The 21622-nt window shown below is 32.4% G+C and overlaps 1 protein-coding gene across 2 annotated transcripts in view; it reads right to left on the bottom strand.

The window, feature by feature from the left end:
• Positions 1-11942: 11942 nt before the first annotated feature.
• LOC121379969 (long-chain-fatty-acid--CoA ligase 1-like) overlaps positions 11943-21622 on the bottom strand; it is a 53140-nt gene continuing 43460 nt past the window's right edge. For both annotated transcript variants that reach the window (XM_041508671.1, XM_041508672.1), the window contains exons 17-22: positions 19893-20009; positions 18692-18745; positions 18183-18272; positions 16769-16873; positions 15439-15510; positions 11943-14317 (exon numbers count right to left, since the gene is read on the bottom strand). In XM_041508671.1, the coding sequence (XP_041364605.1) occupies positions 14180-14317; positions 15439-15510; positions 16769-16873; positions 18183-18272; positions 18692-18745; positions 19893-20009 (576 nt within the window). In that variant the 3' untranslated portion in view covers positions 11943-14179. The remainder of the gene's footprint in view (positions 14318-15438; positions 15511-16768; positions 16874-18182; positions 18273-18691; positions 18746-19892; positions 20010-21622) is intronic.

Here is a 21622-nt window from a genome sequence, read left to right as displayed (position 1 = left end):
ATTAAATATACACCTACATGTACATACATGTACTGTGTACCATATTGCATGCTGAAATAGAGAATACTACATGAGTGGCCATTAGATAGCATTTATTTTATAAGTTGTTTAAAAATGTATTGAATGAGCAAAAGGGAGTTGAAATATGTTTTTAAATGAGTTGTTAGATAAATGGTATCTAACAGACAAATGTAGTATTCTATTTCTTACATATCCTCAACAACAAAAAATGTTTTAAAATAAATAAATTTAAACATGTTTTTTTCAACTAAAACCTACTTACAGTAGTTAAAGGCATATTGTCACAGACCACTGACCTATTTAATGGTCTAACAAAGTATTATCTGAACAAAAATAATTTGATTTGTCCCTAAATGTACTTTATTCAACCATCTTCATAACCATACTCCATTTATTAATGATATTTTGTACAAAATAATTGAATTATGGCAATGGTCCATAATTCAAAAATTTAAATTGCCAAGAGGGTTGACATGGATTTCACTCCATCATCGTTCAGTTAGGGTGATGCAATAGCTAGATTTGGTTTCCAACAATTAATGTAATTTTTAGAGAAATAAGGTCCTGAAATCCGTGACAGTATGCCTTTAACTTTTGTGCCACAGACAAGTCAATTTTAGGTTAACTTGTCATTTGTATGTCACAGAGTGATCGATTTTGATTATGCTTCTTTTTCATTGGATGGTATGCATTGGTGACCTAGCCATATCTTTAAATTGTTAACAGTACGTGTTCAAATCTTGCCAGTTATTAATTACCTCTGTTGGAATTTTACTGCAGAAAGTTCATTAGTCAAAATAAATGAAAACTGTTGAGGAACTGATATATCATAAATGATGTAATTATTTTTTAAATATTGAAACACGTATTGATACTGGATGTCTTATTATGAATATATTTTTTAAGTATACTTGTATTTATAATTGTGACAAAAGTTATCCATTATTCAGTCATGCCGTTGTTTTTTTTTAATTTCATATTCACGTATTTCAGTTATTGGCACTTGCTTATAAAACGTAATCTGGTGTTGAGACTTGGACATAGTCTGTACCTTATCGTACAAATTGCATGATGTTTATGTTGTGACTAAATTTGAGTCTCAGTTCAGACTATTTTATAGTTTTATAAACTTGGGCACTTTAAAAGGAATGAGATTTCAGTGATGAAATTGTACCTGGTCAAATAAACATGTTTTTAACATGTTGTATCATGTATTATTATGGGTAACTTTAGAACAAGTAAGCAAAATTGTGAATAACGTACTCTGAATAAAATTATTAACATATTGTCCTGGTTTATGATTAATCACACAAGAAAATTCTCAACATATCCGATTGTTCCCACCCACCACAGGGCATATTTCAAAATACTAGTTTTGATGTCGGATGGAATTTGAAACTTTGCCCTTGTATTCCTTTTAAGTCATTCACGTCAAGAAGGAATGTTTTATATAATGACGCACTCAACACATTACATTTACAGTTATATGGTTAAGGACCAATGGGCCCATCGACGAGGATCAATCCCAAACTACCGCACATCAAGCGAGCACTTTACCACTGGGCTACATCTCGCCCCTGTTAGGAAGTAAAGGAATATAGTTTTGTATAAGGCAGGAGCTGCTGCATTAATACCAGTATAAAAATTCCTTAATTAACCCATTTTGACGTAGGGAAGTTTAAAACAGTTTGGTGTCGAACATTGATACAAATCAAAGATGCCAACTTAACAATCAATGCAACATTCTATCAAAAGTGTACGGGGGGAACTTTTTCATACTTACTTCTCTGATTAACCCTTTGTCTTCTATAGGCACTTTAGTATTGGTGTCGGATGGATTGGTTTTTTTTTTACATTTCATCAGAAAAATGTTAATGAATATGTTGTACCACACCTAGAAATATATTTTAAAATGCTTTCTTCATTATACTTCATTAAAAAATGACATGCATGACTCTTATATAAAGGGACATTCCTGACTTTACAAGACATTTAAACATGCCCCTGGCTAACGAGGCTTTTAATGAATAAAATTGGTTATTAATTACATTTTCTTCCGTAGAATATCATTTTGTGTTTCTGGTATTCCTAATGTTTATAGTAGCTTAAATAGGATCTTTTTAAACCGGTATGAAATTAATGAAGAAAAAATCCAGTTCGAGATGCCAAGTTGAATTTTTGGTTCTGGTGTTGACCACTTTTGAAATAAGGCGAGGTTTTCATACCTCAAGTTTGCCAGTAGCAAAAATATGGGTTATTTATTTTTAAAGTTTGTTTTATTTAATTAATAACACCACTAGAACACATTGTTAATTTTTTAATACCTACATAAAATTCTGTATTGTAATGCATATATAAAAAAAAGCAGTAACATTTTCACTTGTGGAATCACATTTATGGAAAATATGCGAAAGAGAAAACACTACATTTTTCCCCATTAGCAGCAAGGAATCTTTTATTTTATTACCATACCACAGCCTTTGCTATACCAGGGGTGGGATGTAGCCCAGTGGTAAGTAAAGTGCTCGCTTGATGGTCAGTCAGTCTAGGACCGATCCCCATCGGTGGGCCCATTAGGCTATTTCTTGTTTCAGCCGGTTCATCAAAGGTCGTGTTTTGTGCTATCCTGTATGTGGGATAGTGCATATAAAATATCCCTTGCTACTCATGGGATAATGTAGCGGGTTTCCTCTCTAAGACTATATGTCAGAATTAACAAATGTTTGACATCTAAAAGCTGATGATTAATAAATCAATGTGCTCCAATTGGTGTCGTTAAAAAAACAAAACCTTTCACAAACAATGAACACCTTACAACAGAAGTAGTTGTATTTAAAGAAAAATGCTGCATATAACTATCGACCCGTAACTAATATGGTTAACAAATAACAAGAATTTATATACAGTAAAGGATTGGTCTGATTTTATTGAAATCTTGCAATACTAGCACATACCACACACACACACACACACACAGAGCCCCGTTAATCTTTTTGCTGAGAGAACATTTACAGATTTCATCATCAAGATAAACACAAGAAAATCAAATCAAAACAAAAGTCCATGGTAACAAAATAATGGAACATACAACCTATGCACTATACACTGTGGCCAAAAATTAACACATAATTCGTTGTGTAATGGTAATCTTAATATAATGTACTACGTGGTTTTCAGCCAACATAATCAGTGTTTTAACATGTGAAAACGGTAAAATAAACTTTGTTCAGAACAGCAAATATATTTAACAAAAATTAGATGGCATGATTGAAAAAAAAAAATTTAAAAATAAAATTGTGGTACTGTTTTTGTAAGTAATGGTGAAAAAGCAATAATGGAATCCATTTCAATAACACATTTCATACATCAATTTCAATTACAGGTGTCTTATTAATTCAAGTATTTCTGCTTCAAACATTTTCTGCTTGAAATAAAAAATTCTCATGACAAGTGAAATTTATTTTTAAAATGATATACAGATTTGTCTGGCACACACTACTTCAAAGATTCTCAAATCTCATCTCGAAACAAGTAAATGTATATGTTTATAGAAAAAAGTCTCTCTCTCCCCCCCCCCCACCACCTAATTCTTTTTTTAATGCATAAAAAAATCCAACCCAGAATTTTGAAGCATGCCAAATATACGTAATTGTTAGTTTCAAGCAGAAATACCATTCATATCAGTTTTACGAGGAACAGACGGATAACCTGTGCTTAAAGTTGATATTTCTTAATGTGACCTCTACAGTTTTTAAAATGTTACAAAATGAAATATTTCCAGTTTCAAGGCTGAAACAAACTTAAATGTAATCATTTAAAAAAATACTCAACATTTATTCCTCTTGTAATTGTACAGTTATGTTTAAATACTTTTGAGACCTTTTGGTCCCCTCCACTCTGCCTCCTTCCACAAATAGAAATGCCTGAAAATCTAAAAGGTTATTTATGGTTATATGGCGTCAGACATATGGTTAAGGACCACACATATATTGAGAGAGGAAACCCGCTGTCGCTACTTCATGGGCTACTCTTTTCGATAGCAGCAAGGGATCTTTTATATGCACCATCCCACAGACAGAGTAGTACATACCATGGCCTTTGATATCCCAGTCATGGTGCACTGGCTGGAATGAAAGATAGCCCAATGGGCCCACCGACAGAGATCGATCCCATACCGACCGCGCGTCTTACCACTGGGCTACGTCCCGGCCCCTCTGAATTGGAACCAGTACTCAATAGCTTTAAGTATGATGGACAAGACACTGCACCACCGAGGTGGATGAGGAAAACTCTTTTAAACTATATCCACCCTGGGCACAACTTCCAAGTTCAGGGTAGAAGGGAGAGGGGTAAGTTTGAGGTCGGTGGAATTTGCAATAGAAATAAGTAAGATTTTACAAAGTAAGTTTAAATGTAAAATTAAGAGACCAAAATATTAACCACTGAATCTGGTCATATTTCAAGAAATTGTACATGGTGGCATGAAGAGCAATTGCAAAAAGTATTCCAAATGACATTAACCTTGGCATGGACTTATATTTATGGGACTGATTAGTAGCTTGCACATAGGAAAGGTGATGTAAATCATAAAAAGAAATAATATTAAAAATCTCCCAAAATCCTGTTACTATGCCAATAGAAGTACAGAACTAAAAATGCTATAATTTTTTTTTAATAACAGCTATTTTTATAAAGTTGCAAAATACATACAAATTTGACTTTTGTTTTGTTCCTTTAAAAACTCAAACTTCACCAACTAACACAAAAAAATTAAACCTCATCAAATAAATACTTTGTATAACATATGAGCTGGAAGCTCAAAATAATCAATAAAAAAACATATTCAAATGCACAATCTGACTGCACTAGTTACTCACTCAAAATAATCAACAACAAGCACCTAATGTTTTCAAACCATGTAATCTGACTGTCTACTAGCAGCACACTACAAACTTAAACAGTAAAAAAAAAAAAAAAAAAACTAAAACAAAACAAGAAACCACAAAAGAACATATTGAGCAACACAAACAACAAATTACATATCAATTACCATTTACATGTGAATATATACATTTCTATATTAATATTTTTATGTTCTGAAATGTGTTTCCACTTGATCAACAAGTGCAACAACATAGTTGATGTCCATGCAAGCAAACTGAAAAAGTAATGCCCTGACTAGTGCACGTGCAGTAAAATTATCAAACAAAATCAGGTAAGCGTTGGCAAAAAGTAATATGTGGTGTTATCTGCGGAGGTTTATTGTAGCAAATTTTAATTAAGGGACTCGACAAACAGAGCATTTTTAACAATTAACATTAAATATTAAATATATTTCCTTATTCAAAATGTTAAATGTTTGTATATACAAGTGTTTTTTGTTATCCCAATGTTTGTAGTAGCTCAACCTGTATTTTTACTCCAATTTTGTTAAAAAAAGGTACATGAGGAAGCAAAAGGAAATTTGATCGACTACAAACATTACAATGACCCGAAATATATATTCGAAATACAGAAAGTGATATTCTAAACAAACCGTATTCAAGATGTAACTTTAGTTGTTAAAAAGATTTTAGTATTTGGAAATATGTTACAATGTCAGTTTGAAAGAAAGAAGTGTTTTATTTAACGACGCACTCAACACATTTTATTTACGGTTATATGGCGTCAGACATATGGTTAAGGACCACATATATTTTGAGAGGAAACCCGCTGTTGGCACTACATGAGCTACTCTTCCGATTGGCAGCAAGGGATCTTTTATTTGCGCTTCCCACAGGCAGGATAGCACAAAACATGGCCTTTGTTGAACCAGTTATGGATCACTGGTCGGTGCAAGTGGTTTACACCTACCCATTGAGCCTTGCGGAGCACTCACTCAGGGTTTGGAGTCGGTATCTCATTTAAAAATCCCATGCCTCAACTGGGATCCGAACCCAGTACCTACCAGCCTGTAGACCGATGACCTGCCACGACGCCACCAAGGCCGGTATGTCAGTTTGAATACAAAATGCTCACATCTACATGGTGGCATTTCTAAAGACATCATAATGAAGATAAAGGCGTTATGGCAATGTGGAGTGGAATCACTTTAATTTTATACACCTTTTTGCTCTGTAGGTCACAATAATGGACAAGGGTTGCACATTTGAAAGGCTAACATTACAAAGCCATACCAAATAAACTCGAAAAAACAATCTAACTTCAACCATTTGTTCAATAAAATAAAAGCTGTCATGGCAGTCATTTTATCAGACTTTGCATAAAATCTCATCAAAATGTTGCACAATGCCATCTTAAAATTGACTATTGAAAACAAAACAAAAGAAACCAAGTGAACAAGACCAAATTTAAACTTCACCCAAAGTCACATTATGTTGCTGAAAGGATGAAAACTGTCATTAAACCTTTGGATACAAAACAAAATTTGTTCATCATTTGTTAAAGAACAGGAATTTGTATACCAATTACAAACATTCTGAATCCTTAGAGCTATAAACAAAGATCATAATGTCAATTCGAACAAAATTATATAAAAATTGAAGAATTTTTTTTTTTTTTTTTTAAATAACAATAATAATACATGTAATAATAATTAATAAAAATAAAAATAAAATATGTTTAAAAAATTCATACCAAAACATTTGATGAACGAAATCACTAAAATGAATTCTTTTTTCCTTCTTCTTCCCGGTCCTCTTCAATTTAAGGAATGTGAATTTTTTCATTTATCTCATACCTGCATATATACAAGTTAGAAATAGCTCATTCCCACATGGGATACACAAATTCACATCACTGCTCTTGACAACACATTTACATAGATGTTGTCCATCTTTATGAACAGGTAGATGACAGTTTTACATACATATTTTGTAACTGAAACTTGTAACATGCATGTAACCTTTTTTCATCTCATTCATTTGTAGTTTTAAAGCTTATGTGATAGTGTCGTCCATTTGTTCCAAAACAAAGCAACAAGTACCTTTATTAGTTTACCAAGTGATCCATTTGTGCCAAAACAAAGCAACAAGTTACTTTATTAGTTTACCAAGTGATCCATTTGTTCCAAAACAAAGCAACAAGTACCTTTATTAGTTTACCAAGTGATCAATTTGTTACAAAACAAAGCAACAAGTACCTTTATTAGTTTACCAAGTGATTCATTTGTTCCAAAACAAAGCAACAAGTTACTTTATTAGTTTACCAAGTGATCCATATGTTACAAAACAAAGCAACAAGTACCTTTATTAGTTTACCAAGTGATTCATTTGTTCCAAAACAAAGCAACAAGTTACTTTATTAGTTTACCAAGTGATCCATTTGTTACAAAACAAAGCAACAAGTACCTTTATTAGTTTACCAAGTGATCAATTTGTTACAAAACAAAGCAACAAGTACCTTATTAGTTTACCAAGTGATCAATTTGTTACAAAACAAAGCAACAAAGTACCTTTATTAGTTTACCAAGTGATCCATTTGTTCCAAAACAAAGCAACAAAGTACCTTTATTAGTTTACCAAGTGATCCATTTGTGCCAAAACAAAGCAACAAGTTACTTTATTAGTTTACCAAGTGATCCATATGTTACAAAACAAAGCAACAAGTTACTTTATTAGTTTACCAAGTGATCCATATGTTACAAAACAAAGCAACAAGTACCTTTATTAGTTTACCAAGTGATCCATTTGTTACAAAACAAAGCAACAAGTTACTTTATTAGTTTACCAAGTGATCCATTTGTTACCAAACAAAGCAACAAGTTACTTTATTAGTTTACCAAGTGATCCATTTGTTACAAAACAAAGCAACAAGTTACTTTATTAGTTTACCAAGAGATCCATTTGTTACAAAACAAAGCAACAAGTTACTTTATTAGTTTACCAAGTGATCAATTTGTTACAAAACAAAGCAACAAGTACCTTTATTAGTTTACCAAGTGATCAATTTGTTACAAAACAAAGCAACAAGTTACTTTTAAATCATTAGTTTACTAGGAATGAGAGAAAAATATTCAATCACATTGATACAACTTGGCAACTGAAATTTTGACCTGGGGACTTGGCAAGCCTTGTTCCAGTCAAAATGTCCACCCTTGTGGGTACTCTTTTCTGATCCAACTTGACTGTATTCGATTCTCACAGTTCTGTGTAACAGAAAAAAATATTTTTATCATGAAAGAGCATTAAACTATCATAATCACAAAAAGCTTATTTCCATGACTGTCTTTATATTATACTGGAACCATGACTGACTTTATGCTGGAATCATGACAGACTTTATAGTGGAACCATGACTGACTTTATACTGAAACCATGACTGACTTTATACTGAAACCATGACTGACTTTATATTGGAACCATGACAACCTGTATACTGGAATCTGGACTGACTTTATACTAGAACCATGACTGACTTTATATTGGAATCAGTGGAATGTTTCAATAATTATAAAATCTTAAAAGCTGAAACTGCCAATGCTGTTATTCAAATGTGCTCAGAAATTATTTTTGAGTTTGGTCAAAATAGTTAACAAATTTAGATCTCTTCATTAATACAAAAACCCCAAGGAATCTTTAAAAAATAAATATGTTATTAAAACTTTTACAAATAATATTGCTACACCTCCAATTATATTTTATATTTGAACAACTTAAATGTTTGAAATGTTTTGTACATTATGATTTTTTATTTTTAAAAATTTCCATTAGAAATGGTGCAAAAAAACGTATTAAAAAAGTAAACAAAACATATCGTTCCCACCATTTTTGCATGGATCACATTTAAGATGTATGTTTTATTTTTGTCATTAAAATGGAGTTCAGAGAAACATTTTATCAACAGTTTTATTCCAAATTCAAAAGCTGAAAGTTGCTTGGGTAGCTCTTTTGAGTTTACAACTTGTAAATGCAAGATCCAGAGTGTTTTGGACTTTATTTTTAAGTCTGAAGTTGGTCAAACTAGTAATTACGAGCATACTTGAACACATCTAAAGAATATATTATCAATTTGGGAGACGCTGAAGCAATTAGTCAGATAGGACAATCTTTTATTGTTATTTTTAGTTATTACCATGGGATTCTCAACAAGCATGTAGCTTCTGGACACAAGGGAGAAGGGCAAACCCTGGCCCCTCACTACTTCTTCATATACAATGCCACAACTACAAAAACACTAATGATAACAAGCCAAACACAGGCGGATATTACTCAAAACAAAATCTTCTAGAATATATAATTATGGTAATAATTACAGTAGAATCTTGTTGGCTTCAATATGGAACTGTCCATCATATGGTTACACTCAGAACAAAAGCAATATTTTGTACAATATAACTTCCTCCTCCCCTTTTTTTCAAAATCAGTTTATATAATACTGCAGTTTCAAATTTAATCCTCTTCTGCTAGTATACATCTAAGATGTTTCGTTGTATTAAATAAGTTATTTTCATAAATGTGTACATGACATTGGAAGTACGACAACTGACAACAAATGCATCATCGCAAGTATGACGTGACATTTTTTACTCAATGCATTATATAGTTCACTTATTAGTGTTTTAAAACATTATCACAACAAATATATGTTCATTTATTGCAGTAGCCTCTGTTACAAATGTACAATATAGCTATTTGGTAAAATTAAAATACATTTTAAGTCATTTCATTTGTTTACCTTTATTTAGCATTAAATATTTTATATTTCTTATTTATTTTTCATTTGTCCATTTTATTTTATGCCAAAAGAAAAAAGAAACAAACATTTGATACAATGTACTTTCTGTAATCATTAAATGGGTTCAAATTATAATGGTAATCAAATTATAATGGATTACGGATTCTTCCAAAGTTGGCCGAATGCTTGGTTCGAAATAACTGATGAGTTAAACAAACTACAGTGCCCCAATGGTGCTCAAGCCATCAAGATTCTACTGAATAGTGTTTCATCTGCTAAAGATGATACAGACAATAATAACTAATATTAATTAAAAATATGTGTGTACTAAAATACCCTGGACCACAGAATACTGGAATAATTATTATATATTAAGTTTTGGGGAGGTTGTCCAAACAAAAAAATCAAATATCTAAAAATTAAATTTATTGCGACACAATAATTAATCTTCATCACAAAAAGATAAGATGACATAAATATCCTTAATTTTAACTTACTGAATTAAGAAACTGAATTAAGAATATGAACTTTTAAATTACAGACACCTCCTTCACCCCCCATGTCCACTGACACTAAAAATAAAACCCTCCCCAAAACAACACAACACAGAATTATTACATATTTACAAATAATTACCTGGTATATCTTTCTGTAAAATATATGTGTACTTTCTTACAAATTATTTAAAATTAATATCCACATGTCATTAATGTACAATCATTGTAATTATTACAACATGCATCTATACAAAAGATTAAGTTTAACATCAGGAAAGCTATTGTACATCAACAAGAGCATATATTAAATGACTGAATAATATTATAGCACTGACTGTCATATGGATATGATATAACAAATACAAAGGATGAGTAACTATTACATAGTACTTTTAAAATGGTGTGCATACAGGCAATTCCAACGTCATAATATCACCAGTAATTTAATCCAGAAAATTGTTACTAATACATAATTATTTTTTTTTAAGTTACAAGCTAAGAACTATTCTAGAAATAATCCCAGCCAACAAGTTTTACAAAATTATCAATAACCAATTCTCAAATGTTAGATTGTTCATGACAAATGATCTAATTCAATGAAATCCATGTTTTACTGCCGGAAATATACATACATATCTCACTAGAAAAAAAAGAAAGACACAAAACCCCCCATCTATATTCTTGAATACTGTCATCTGTTATACTTGAGAAAAAAATTATGGTGCTGAACATTTTGTTACAATTAAACATTAGAAAAATATATATTAATGAATTATTTGCGGAGTAAAAATTAGTATTTAATTTTTTTTTTTTTTTTTTAAAGATTTTCAAGTTGATTCAGGAATTATTGTTATCAATTAAAGACGACAAAAAAAGAAAAGAAATGATTTGTAAAATGCAGTCTTACTATAGACTACGGTAATGTAACCATAAATATCAAGTCTTGAAAATGACTTGGAAGAAATATTTCATGGAGTGACAAATCTGTTACTAAGCTTCAAATTTCTAGTCTTCACATTAACATACTTTTTGTCTTTGGCACCTATCCGAACACAAACATCTCGACAAAGCTATGAATACAAACACGAACATACAACACTAATAATGTACATAATCCTATGAGATGAACTGTTCCTCATCATAATAAGATGTGATTAAAAATTGAGTTGGAATGTTCTTTAGACTGGTGCCCAATATAACAATCTCTACTCCCTTGCTTAGTTACGAGAAACTGGAATACTTAAGCCCCTCATGATATGCGATTGATACAACAATGAATTATTGGACAGATGATACAAACTCTTACGGATACTTTCAGAAAGGATTACATTATACATATAGATTACATGACAAGTGCTAGTACGCTGTGCAATGTACGAAACATACTGGTGTTTTGTTCAATTTCCTGAGTAAGAGATACGGAGATAAGTAGTTTAATTTTCGAAAACACCCAGAGCTGTTTCGGTCAAGGGACCTATAAATTCTGCAATGTTAAAAGTTTGTTTTTGTTTAAAGGCATCTCTAGAGCACATTGATATATTAATCATCGGCTATTGGTTTGTTTGTTTCTTTTGTTTAACGACACCACTAGAGAACATTGATTTATCAATCATCAGCTATTGATGTCGAATATTTAGTAATTTTGACAGTTTTAGAGGAAACCAGCTACATTTTTCCATTAATAGCAAGGGATCTTTTATATACACCATCCCATAGACAGGATTGCACGTACCACGGTCTTTGATATACTAATTGTGGTGCACTAGCTGGAACGAGAAATAGCCCAATAGGCCCACCGTTGGGGATCGATCCTAGACTGACCGTGCATCAATCAACCAAGCATTTTACCACTGGGCTACATCCCACCCCAATCTGCAATGTTGTCTGTCTTATCAATATCCACTCAGACCTGAAGTGATTTTCTTTGCTTCATATCTTTGATCAACGAATGGAAATTACAGACCCCTAGAGCTGTCCAGAAACTTGTTTAAAACAGTGATGAACATTAGTTACTGTATGCTCTCACTTTACTTTAAATTAATTGGTATATGACTGACAGACTCAAATTTGTGGTTGTTCTGTCGATTTTAAAAACTCTGAATAAAGCAATTTACAAATAAGTTTCCAAAATTTCATGTAATACAATAGCAATTACAATTATTTATTTATATATGAATGAATATAAAACTCTAGAATAATGATTTGTTCAGAAACCTAAGACTTGACATCACGTTTTACAGCATCATTTTACTTAAAAGATATATATACACACCACCACTTATTTCAAACAATCCATGTATCTTCTGTTACACTGGAAAACTAAAGGTTGCATGTAATGGGTTTTTTACCAAAATAAGTCCCCACAGTCAGTAATTCATAGAAATGTTCTCTCCTGCTGATTTCTGTTTACAAACAATGGTATTGTTACACTACTGAATAATATATAAATAATGAAACCACACCACACAACACTTGAGAAATGAGACGAAAATACATTTACTATATACAGATTTGGGGTTAATTTAGTAACAGTTAAAAGATGCACTACAATTTACAAACAGAAAAATTAAGAAAAAATATGGATTTACAGTTTTTTGATTATGATAATATTTAACGAAATTTCTCTTAACCAGTATTCTAAATGTTTTTTTTTAAAAATGAAATTGGTATTCGCATAAAAATAGGTTTTATCACAAGCTATATATGAAGCAAAAAACAAAACTCATGGTAGTAGGGACAGAAATTAATAAATAATGAATTCAATGTACATTGCAGATATATACTAACGCTAAATCAACTAATCAAGCACTTTTGTTTTTCCTTCTTTTTTTTAAATAGAAAAATACTAGTAAACACTACTTTTTTATCTAGTCAACCAACACACATCCTATACAATAAATAAACAGTTTATCTTAACATCAAACAATGTACCACAAACACAAAAACAAAAAACCCCAATTAACATTACTATTTTGTCAATGCAACTGAAGTATTCAATACAAAATGTTTCTTGATCCAGAAAGTTACTATTAGAAAAAAAGTGAAATTATAAGTATTTTGTTTTGTTTTTCGATCTCGTTAAACTATTACAGAATATATTCATTTTATTATTTCTGAAGATGAAATTAGTTTTGCACCACTGGAAACGAGAATTCCATGGAAATAAAGCTTACCAACCATAAACTGGTTTGGTGTTAAAAGAAGTAAACAATGAAATAATAAATTAATTTCAGTGATCTAGGACCTATATTTTGTTGTAAGACGAAAACTTAATATGGAGTTATATGCAAAGTTAATTCTGAAAATTAACAATTGCAATTTGTTTTTTTTGTTTTTTTAATTGAATATACTGAATAAAAACAATTCTTAACAAAAAATATCAAAAAAATTTCAATGAGAAAAAAACTATAACAAGAACAAATAATTGCACCATAATGATTGTAAACAAATTGTTAAACTGCAATTTGTGTGTTCTAATCTTGTTAACATATAATAAATTTAATTAACAAGAATAGAAAAATGCACCATTTTATGCACAAATTGTTACATTACAGTATTTATGTGTAAACTTAACAGTTCATAATAGCACTCAATTACTGATTCAATAAATGTTAAAATCCATTTGATTATGAACATATCTTGAAATCACATGGAAGAAAAAAACTGCTCCATAACATAAAACTAGCATCTAGTCTTTTTCAAACTAAGCTTATAATTAATTTACTGCCCCAAAAAACAAAGCAATAAGCAATAAACATGATAATTATAGCGTAGTTGGTAAGATGTAAAATCTAACGGTTCGCCTTCAGAAAAAAGCAGGCCATCGTGCCACAAGAGAACAATACACTGCAATCAGTCCATGCCACATGAAGGAATCAAACACGCCCACTCCACTACTTGCAACATAATAATCTAGTTCTTCAGACAAGATAACACAGGACGCCTCGTTCAGACAAGTAGATGTGACAGCACACATCCAACAGTATTTAGGACAATTTACTGTACATCTCTTTCAACTGTGGTTCAAAGTACTTCTTCAGTTCGTGGCGTTTTGCTTTGAAAGTGGGCGTCAGTAAACCATTCTCCACAGAAAACAATTTCGGGTAGATATACACATCTTTTACCTGAAAAAAGAAATGGAAAGGAAGGTATCAACCTTAATGACAAACTCAGTAGACTTTTCAATCCATGGCTTTTAAATGTCTCAATACACTTGATCTACGTATAACAGCAATAAGGAGTCTGTTTATAACATAAGGTAGGGTTTAAGCTGCCATTCACCAACTACCCAACAACAAATTAAAACTTAAATTTGGTTAATATATTTCTTTATTAAAAAAAAAAAAAAAAATTCCCAAAGAAACAATTTGATGATGAAATAAATAACTGGGTTTGATACTACAACCCATACATCTCAAGCAAGCATTCAACCGACGTAGCTAGATCCGGCCCCCTCATATAACAAACACCATGTCAGCACAACAAGAATTCAACTGAATTAAATGTCTCACAGAATTAAATGTCTCACAGAATTAAATGTCTCGTGGAATAAAATTTCTCACAGAATTAAATGTCTCACGGATTTAAATGTCTCACCTACTATAAACTTTTTCAGCACACTGTGATAACATCCACAGGTGCAACTACAAACCAAGTTTCACTGACCTAGGACTTATAGTTTGTAAGAAACTTTTAAAGTTAAGCTTCATGCCGGAAAAGTAACTTCTACATCTCACCTTTTTACTTCGTACAGGCCAGGCGAGACAATAAAATGAGATTATTATATGAGCTTGTGTATTGTACTGATTTTACGAAATGAGTGTCAGGAATTTGGTATTGCCCAAGCAGTAACGAGAGTAATAAATGAACCCCGACACAAATTTCATAAAATCAGTACAAATCACATGCCAATAACAATTTCTTTATTATCCATATTATTATTGCAATTATTGTATTATCTCAAAATATTTCAACCACAACTAGGAGACAACGAAATGATGTCGTATTTCACATGCAGTCTGAGCTAGGACTGGAGCAGCAACATCATATTATGACGTCGCTTCCCAAAAATTACGTCATTACAATTGTTATTACATGTGTGCCTCTTATGGTTTTTATTAAGTCTGTTATGTTGAACCATAAAATCATGAATTTGACACATCCATGTTATTTCCACCCTTAAACTTCGAGATACAGAGTGTTACTACTGTCTTGTCTGTTAATGGAAAAAAGAAACCGGTCTTACCTGTTCAAGTGATGTTAAACCAGACTTTTTGCCAACCTCCAAGAGGTCTCTCAAGATAGCATTTTTGATTTCCTGTTAAAATTAATTAATTCATTTAAAGCGCTTACATCAACTGACACATATACATGTACATTCGGATGGGATTGGAGCGATTTTTCAAAATAAATTAAATTAATAAAGAAGGAAAAGTGAAGTTTGTTTTGTTTAATGACACTACTAGAGCACATTGGGTTATTGATCAGTGGCTACTGGAATAGAATAGAATAGATGTTTAACGACACCCCAGCATGAAAAATACATCGGCTATTAGGCGTCAAATTATAGTATATGCAAAACATTAAGTGATGAATCACATCAATATAAAAATTCGACAGATAAATTAAAACACAGTGCAAAGAACTGTGCCAAAAATACAAATATCACAAATAAATAAAATTAAAATTTAGAATAAAAGGTAGTATCATGATGGCTGTTGGATGTCAAACATTTGGTAATTTGACATACAGAGAGATAAAACCTACATTTTTCCATTTGTAGCAAGGGATCTTTTATATACACCATTTCACAGACAGGATAACACATACCACAGCCTTTGATATACCAGTCACATTTTTTTTAATAAAGGACAGCAATTAACATTCTCAGTCCTTATGGTTTGATGTGAGCAATTGCTCCTACTCATACAAAATTGCTTTGTTTCATGCTGATATGCTTTTTAGATATCAGGTAAATCTAAGAACACCTCACAGATTTGTTTTCCACTGAGACACTGAGCAACTGCTCTCCTACGTAACTTCAGAATGAATAATAGCAAGAAACTATCCAAATTACACAGATCAATAGAAAAATTCCTATGTCATTACTTAATGCTGTAATCCAATTTTATTTCCTACATATAAAATATGTTTGTATTAGAGAATAACTAGTTAATGACATCGGATATCTGCTTTATTCTGTGAAGGTAAGATGAGAAATTTCTCATTCTGCCTGAACAGTTATTATCTACATCTTGCAGACTACAAAAATTAAGGGTAATTTAAGCTATTATTTCTATTATTTCAGCCACATTGTACGATGACCTGGAGGTCAAATGAGCGATAGTGTAATGTAGGCTATGCGTGTGACATCATATGAGTGCTTTATCCATCATCATATTCTGTCAATAGAAATGGTCGTGGCAGTATAAAAACAATTAAAACACACAGAATTCCCAGATTTTTTTAACAAACTTCATTCAAATGAATCTATATGTTATTCTTATGTGTGTCAAAAGATTATTGTCCTCAACACCACAACAGATGCAAATACTTCCAGGAAGATCAATACGTACTGGATTTGTAACTAAATCCTTCAAAGGTAAATTCAAATGAAGCTTTTCTCGGGCAAACTTGGGCAATGCTTCTGGATCTGGCACCACTATTCCAATCAAACATGCCTGCAATGCAAAACAAAAGTGATAATCTATAGTTTTAAAAAATAATTTTGTGTGCGATTTGGAAAACAGAAATAAATAACTTGTAGTAAAATGAAAGAAAGAAATGTTTTATTTAACGACGCACTCAACACATTTTATTTACAGTTATATGGTGTCAAACATATGGTTAAGGACCACACAGATAATGAGAGAGGTAACCCGCTGTCGCCACTTCATGTAGAAAAGAAAAAGAATCCCAAAACAGTCATGACTGATGTCGAAACACAAGTGAATAATACTTTTTGAGTCTGGAGCAGTAAGGCATTTTCCTTAAGGAATGACAATTTAAGAACAATTACCAAGGCTACCAGTGAATTAAGTTAACCCTGACACTCCTTGTATTACATTGTCTTTACAAAACTGTACTTTACAGAAACTGATTTTGAAGTAGCATTTTTGTCACAGGAAGGAAATGTTTTATTTAACAACGCACTCAACACATTTTATTTACGGTTATATGGCGTCAGATATAGATGGTACCACACAGATACAGAGACTGGAAACCTGCTGTCGCCACTTCATGGGCTACTTCAATTAGCAGAAAGGGATCTTTTATATGCACCATCCCATAGACAGGATAGTACATATCACGGCCTGTTACACCAGTTGTGTAGCAGTGGCTGGAACAAGAAATAGCCCAATGGGTCCACCGACGGGGATCGATCCTAGACCGACAGCACATCAAGCAAACGCTTTACCACTAGACCATGTCCCGCCCTTTTGTCACAGATTCACAGATCAAGGAATGAATGAATGAATGAATGAATGTTTAACGACACCCAAGGACGAAAAATACATCGGCTATTGGGTGTCAAACTATGGTAATGCAAATAAACAAAGTGATGATCAACATCAATATAAAAATTCAAGACTTAAACAAAAACAGTGTAAAGAACTGTGCAAAAACACAAATATTACAGAATTTTTACGGATACTGAATTTTACTCAAAACTTCAATTTTGTGCTGTATTGGCCATTCTCAAAGAGAATGTTACACCCCTGCACCACAGATCAAGGAAGTAAGGAATACCACAAGAAATGACATCATACATGAATGTAAAAAGCATCGTCATCAAAATGAGCAAGCAGTTTAAAATGACCGATGTTCTTGCCGCGTCCTTTCAATATTTCAGACATTCTGTCTTCATGGAAGGTTATACATGCACCGGTATGGAAATGATCAACACTGTCACGGATTTGCAGTTTCACCCAATACAGAAACAGAAAAGGTACATATGGAAACGTAGCTTTAAACACCAACACCACTTACCCGAAGACTATCTCCATATACATACATCTGAGCAACCAGAGTTGACCGTATATAAATATTCTCAATCTTTTCTGGAGCAATGTATTCTCCCTGTGAATGAAAAATTGCAACCAAAGCAGTTACGAATAACTGAAGGACAACTATTAGCTCTCCTAAATAATTAAAAAAAGTAACACATAAAACAAATAAGAATCAACAATTTGAAAAAGAAAAAGCATTAACAATATGTAAATAATGAAAAGTTCAATAAATTCTGTTATTGTCATAAATTATTAAGGGAAATTTTTAAAAACTATACAATGAACAAGATATAAAGCATCTGGTATTGTAAATGGAAAAGATGAGAAGGGTTTCAAAATAAAAATGAAAATAAAATGAAAAGTTTTCAATAATTTTTTAGTGATCATCAGATACATTATACCTGTACACAATTATCAAGAAAATAAATAAGTAATTACAGGTGTGATATATATTTTCACTAAATCAATTAAACATAACATTCTTCTTACCTGCGCTAATTTGAATATGTGCTTTTTTCTGTCTATGATCTTCAAACACCCAAACTAGAATGAATTCAAAGATATGTAAATTAATTTTACAATTGATTAACAAATGAACAACAGTTCAGAACCCAGAAAGTGTCGAAAATGACAGACATCTGAGCTATTATTTCTGTTTGTCCAACAACTCGGCTGGATAAATAAAATAACCAGTTAAATGCCTCAATAAGATACTGGCCTTATCTTCAATTATTATCTATGTAATATTCTGCCAACTGAAAATGCTGGTGTGTAACCATGGTACTGAAATGTAAAATGTTTGATTAACCTCTCCATCTCAGGTATACTGTCCACCGTTAAAAGTGGCATGTCCAGGAGACTGAGCGCTAGCAAGTAATTTGACTGGTAATCATTAACTTCTCTCATTTCACATTCATTAAACCAGTCTAGCAAGTGACAGCGATTGCCTCTGATGAGAACACTACAGAGGCTTCTTCTGCAATTAAATGACTGTATATACTAGTTATTATTTTGTGTGCATGTAACTGAACATACAGACTTTATCCTTCAAAAGCCAAAACACCTCAAGGTATAAGGGTATTCTACTGGTTACAAAGCTAGCTCTGGGTGAGCAAAACCTTTTCACCAAATTATGTATATATATATAAAAAAAATAAAAACCCAGAGTTATTTTCCAACAAAACATCAATTACTACATGGAATTTTTTTGCCAAATGAAAATAAAATTCGCCAATTGATACTAAACTTTGCAATTGGCGAATTTGGCGAGTGGCAGAGCTAGTCCTGGGTTAACTTTTTAGGCTAAAAAAGGCTGGGATATATTGGGTTAATTTAAAGTTATTCTTTTGTTTAACGACTCCACTAGAGTACATTAATTTATTAATCCTCGGCTACTGGATGTCAAACATTTGGTAATTTTGACATAAAAGAGTCTTTGAGAGGAAACCTGCTACATTTTTCCATTAGTAGCAAGGGATTTTTTATATACACCATCCTACAGACAGGATAGCACAGACCACGATCTTTGAAATTCCAGTCATTGTGCACTGGCTGGAACAAGAAATAGCCCAATGGATCCAACGACGGGGATTGATCCCAGACCGAATGTGCATCAGGTTGAGTGGTTTACTCTTAGGCTATGTCCCGCCCTGAGTAGTTCAAACACACTGATGAAAACCAGATTACTCACGGGTGTCCACTCGCCAATGTCTCCAGTGTGAAGCCAACCTTCCTCGTCTAACGACTCTCTCGTTTTCTCTGGGTCCTTCAAGTATCCCTTGAATACACTGGGCCCCTGGATACAAACCTGTCAAGAAACAATTATTACAATGTTTACTTTTAGTGTTAACTAAGAAAATTATTTTAAAACAGATGACATGGATTATTTGAATACCAAATTTAGTTATTATTTACTTAAATCATTAAGAATCTTTAATAAGCCAGTAGCTAATCTGGCAATACCATTATTACATAATTCAACTAAAACAATTAAGCATATTCTATATTTCTGATGCCTGGCAGGGCTCACACTGGAAAAATTTTTGGTTTAGCCAATTTTCTGATTATGTACATCTATATAGAGTATTTTCTTGAAAATTATTAAAATATGCTTAATTTAAGGAATATTTTATTAGCCAAAACCTAAATATTGTAGCCACTTTGAATAATCATTAGCAATTGGCTAATTTGGTCATGTACAGGGTGAGCCCTGCCTGGTGAGAACTGGAGAGAATATTGTCAGCACTCTACACTGTGACTGATTTGGTCTCATATGCGACAAAAAAAATTCATTTGGCGACTAAAACATTTCATACTATCTACATAAAAAATACAAGTAGGAGCCATCTGGCCCCTAGATGAAAAAGTTAACAGAGGGCTGATTGTCATGCTAATAAAGCACTGAGGATTTCTTCGCTGCCGACTGTGACCTTTAACGATTTGACCACTATTAAATCACATAAAAATACAAATCCTTCAATGTTATCCTGACCCCAACAGTTTCCTTTAATTTTTCACTCAATGCTTATCTTAGCTTCCATCTTTGACTAGTGTTGTGTTGCAGTCCTATTTTAAAGCCGCACACCCTAGTTCCATCCAGCGAAAATAAATTATAATTTGGTTAATCTACAAACCTGTAACACACTTAGATCACGTTTTTATCAAATGGAGTGAAAAAGCAGGTTTTGTATCGATAAATACCATGGGAATCCTCATGTTCCAATTGCTTGAAATAATTTTGAAAGTTAGTATTCTGATGTCACCGGTAGATGTTGCTCGAAGCACAACAATGCCTATGTTACGACAAATTTCACAGAGTGCGCACAGACTTGGGGTACGTTCTTTTCACCTCTCCTGGACATGTTCCAACTGTTCTGTCCTGGTTGTATCACCTCTCCAGATATCGTAAGACTTAGCAAAATTATTCGTTTTAAGGGTTTGTAACGTTTTGTATTGAGACACTTACTTGTCTGAACTTTATTGTTAATGAAAATGTTCACGAACTGTGAAGAAAAATCGCACAAATGAACAACAAATCAGATGTTGATTGCGCGAACCGTGCACGAGAAAACAAACCGAACCAAAATGATAACGGTCACGTCGTATACCAACATCTGTGACGTTTACACAGGAAGATTCCCTCTGAAAATAGATTGGACCTCGCTTGCTTAACGTTTTGTTCTCGACAGCACATCTTGTGAAAAAATGCAAAAAATGCATTTCGTGGTTTTACAAACATCAGGATTACCAAAAAGCACTTCAGGTGAATGGAAATGTGTATTCTAAATAATAAAATGTAAGTAAAGTGCAATTTTATTTGTGAAAAATGGGGTTTAATAGCGAAAAACAACACCGTAATGGTTTACAAATAGCCGTAACTAGGGTGTGTCCCTTTAAACTTATTTTTCTATTCATGAACAA

Source organism: Gigantopelta aegis, chromosome 8 (assembly GCF_016097555.1).
Source record: "Gigantopelta aegis isolate Gae_Host chromosome 8, Gae_host_genome, whole genome shotgun sequence".
NCBI classification, from domain to species: domain Eukaryota; kingdom Metazoa; phylum Mollusca; class Gastropoda; order Neomphalida; family Peltospiridae; genus Gigantopelta; species Gigantopelta aegis.
This window is presented reverse-complemented; position numbering and strand designations above follow the sequence as displayed.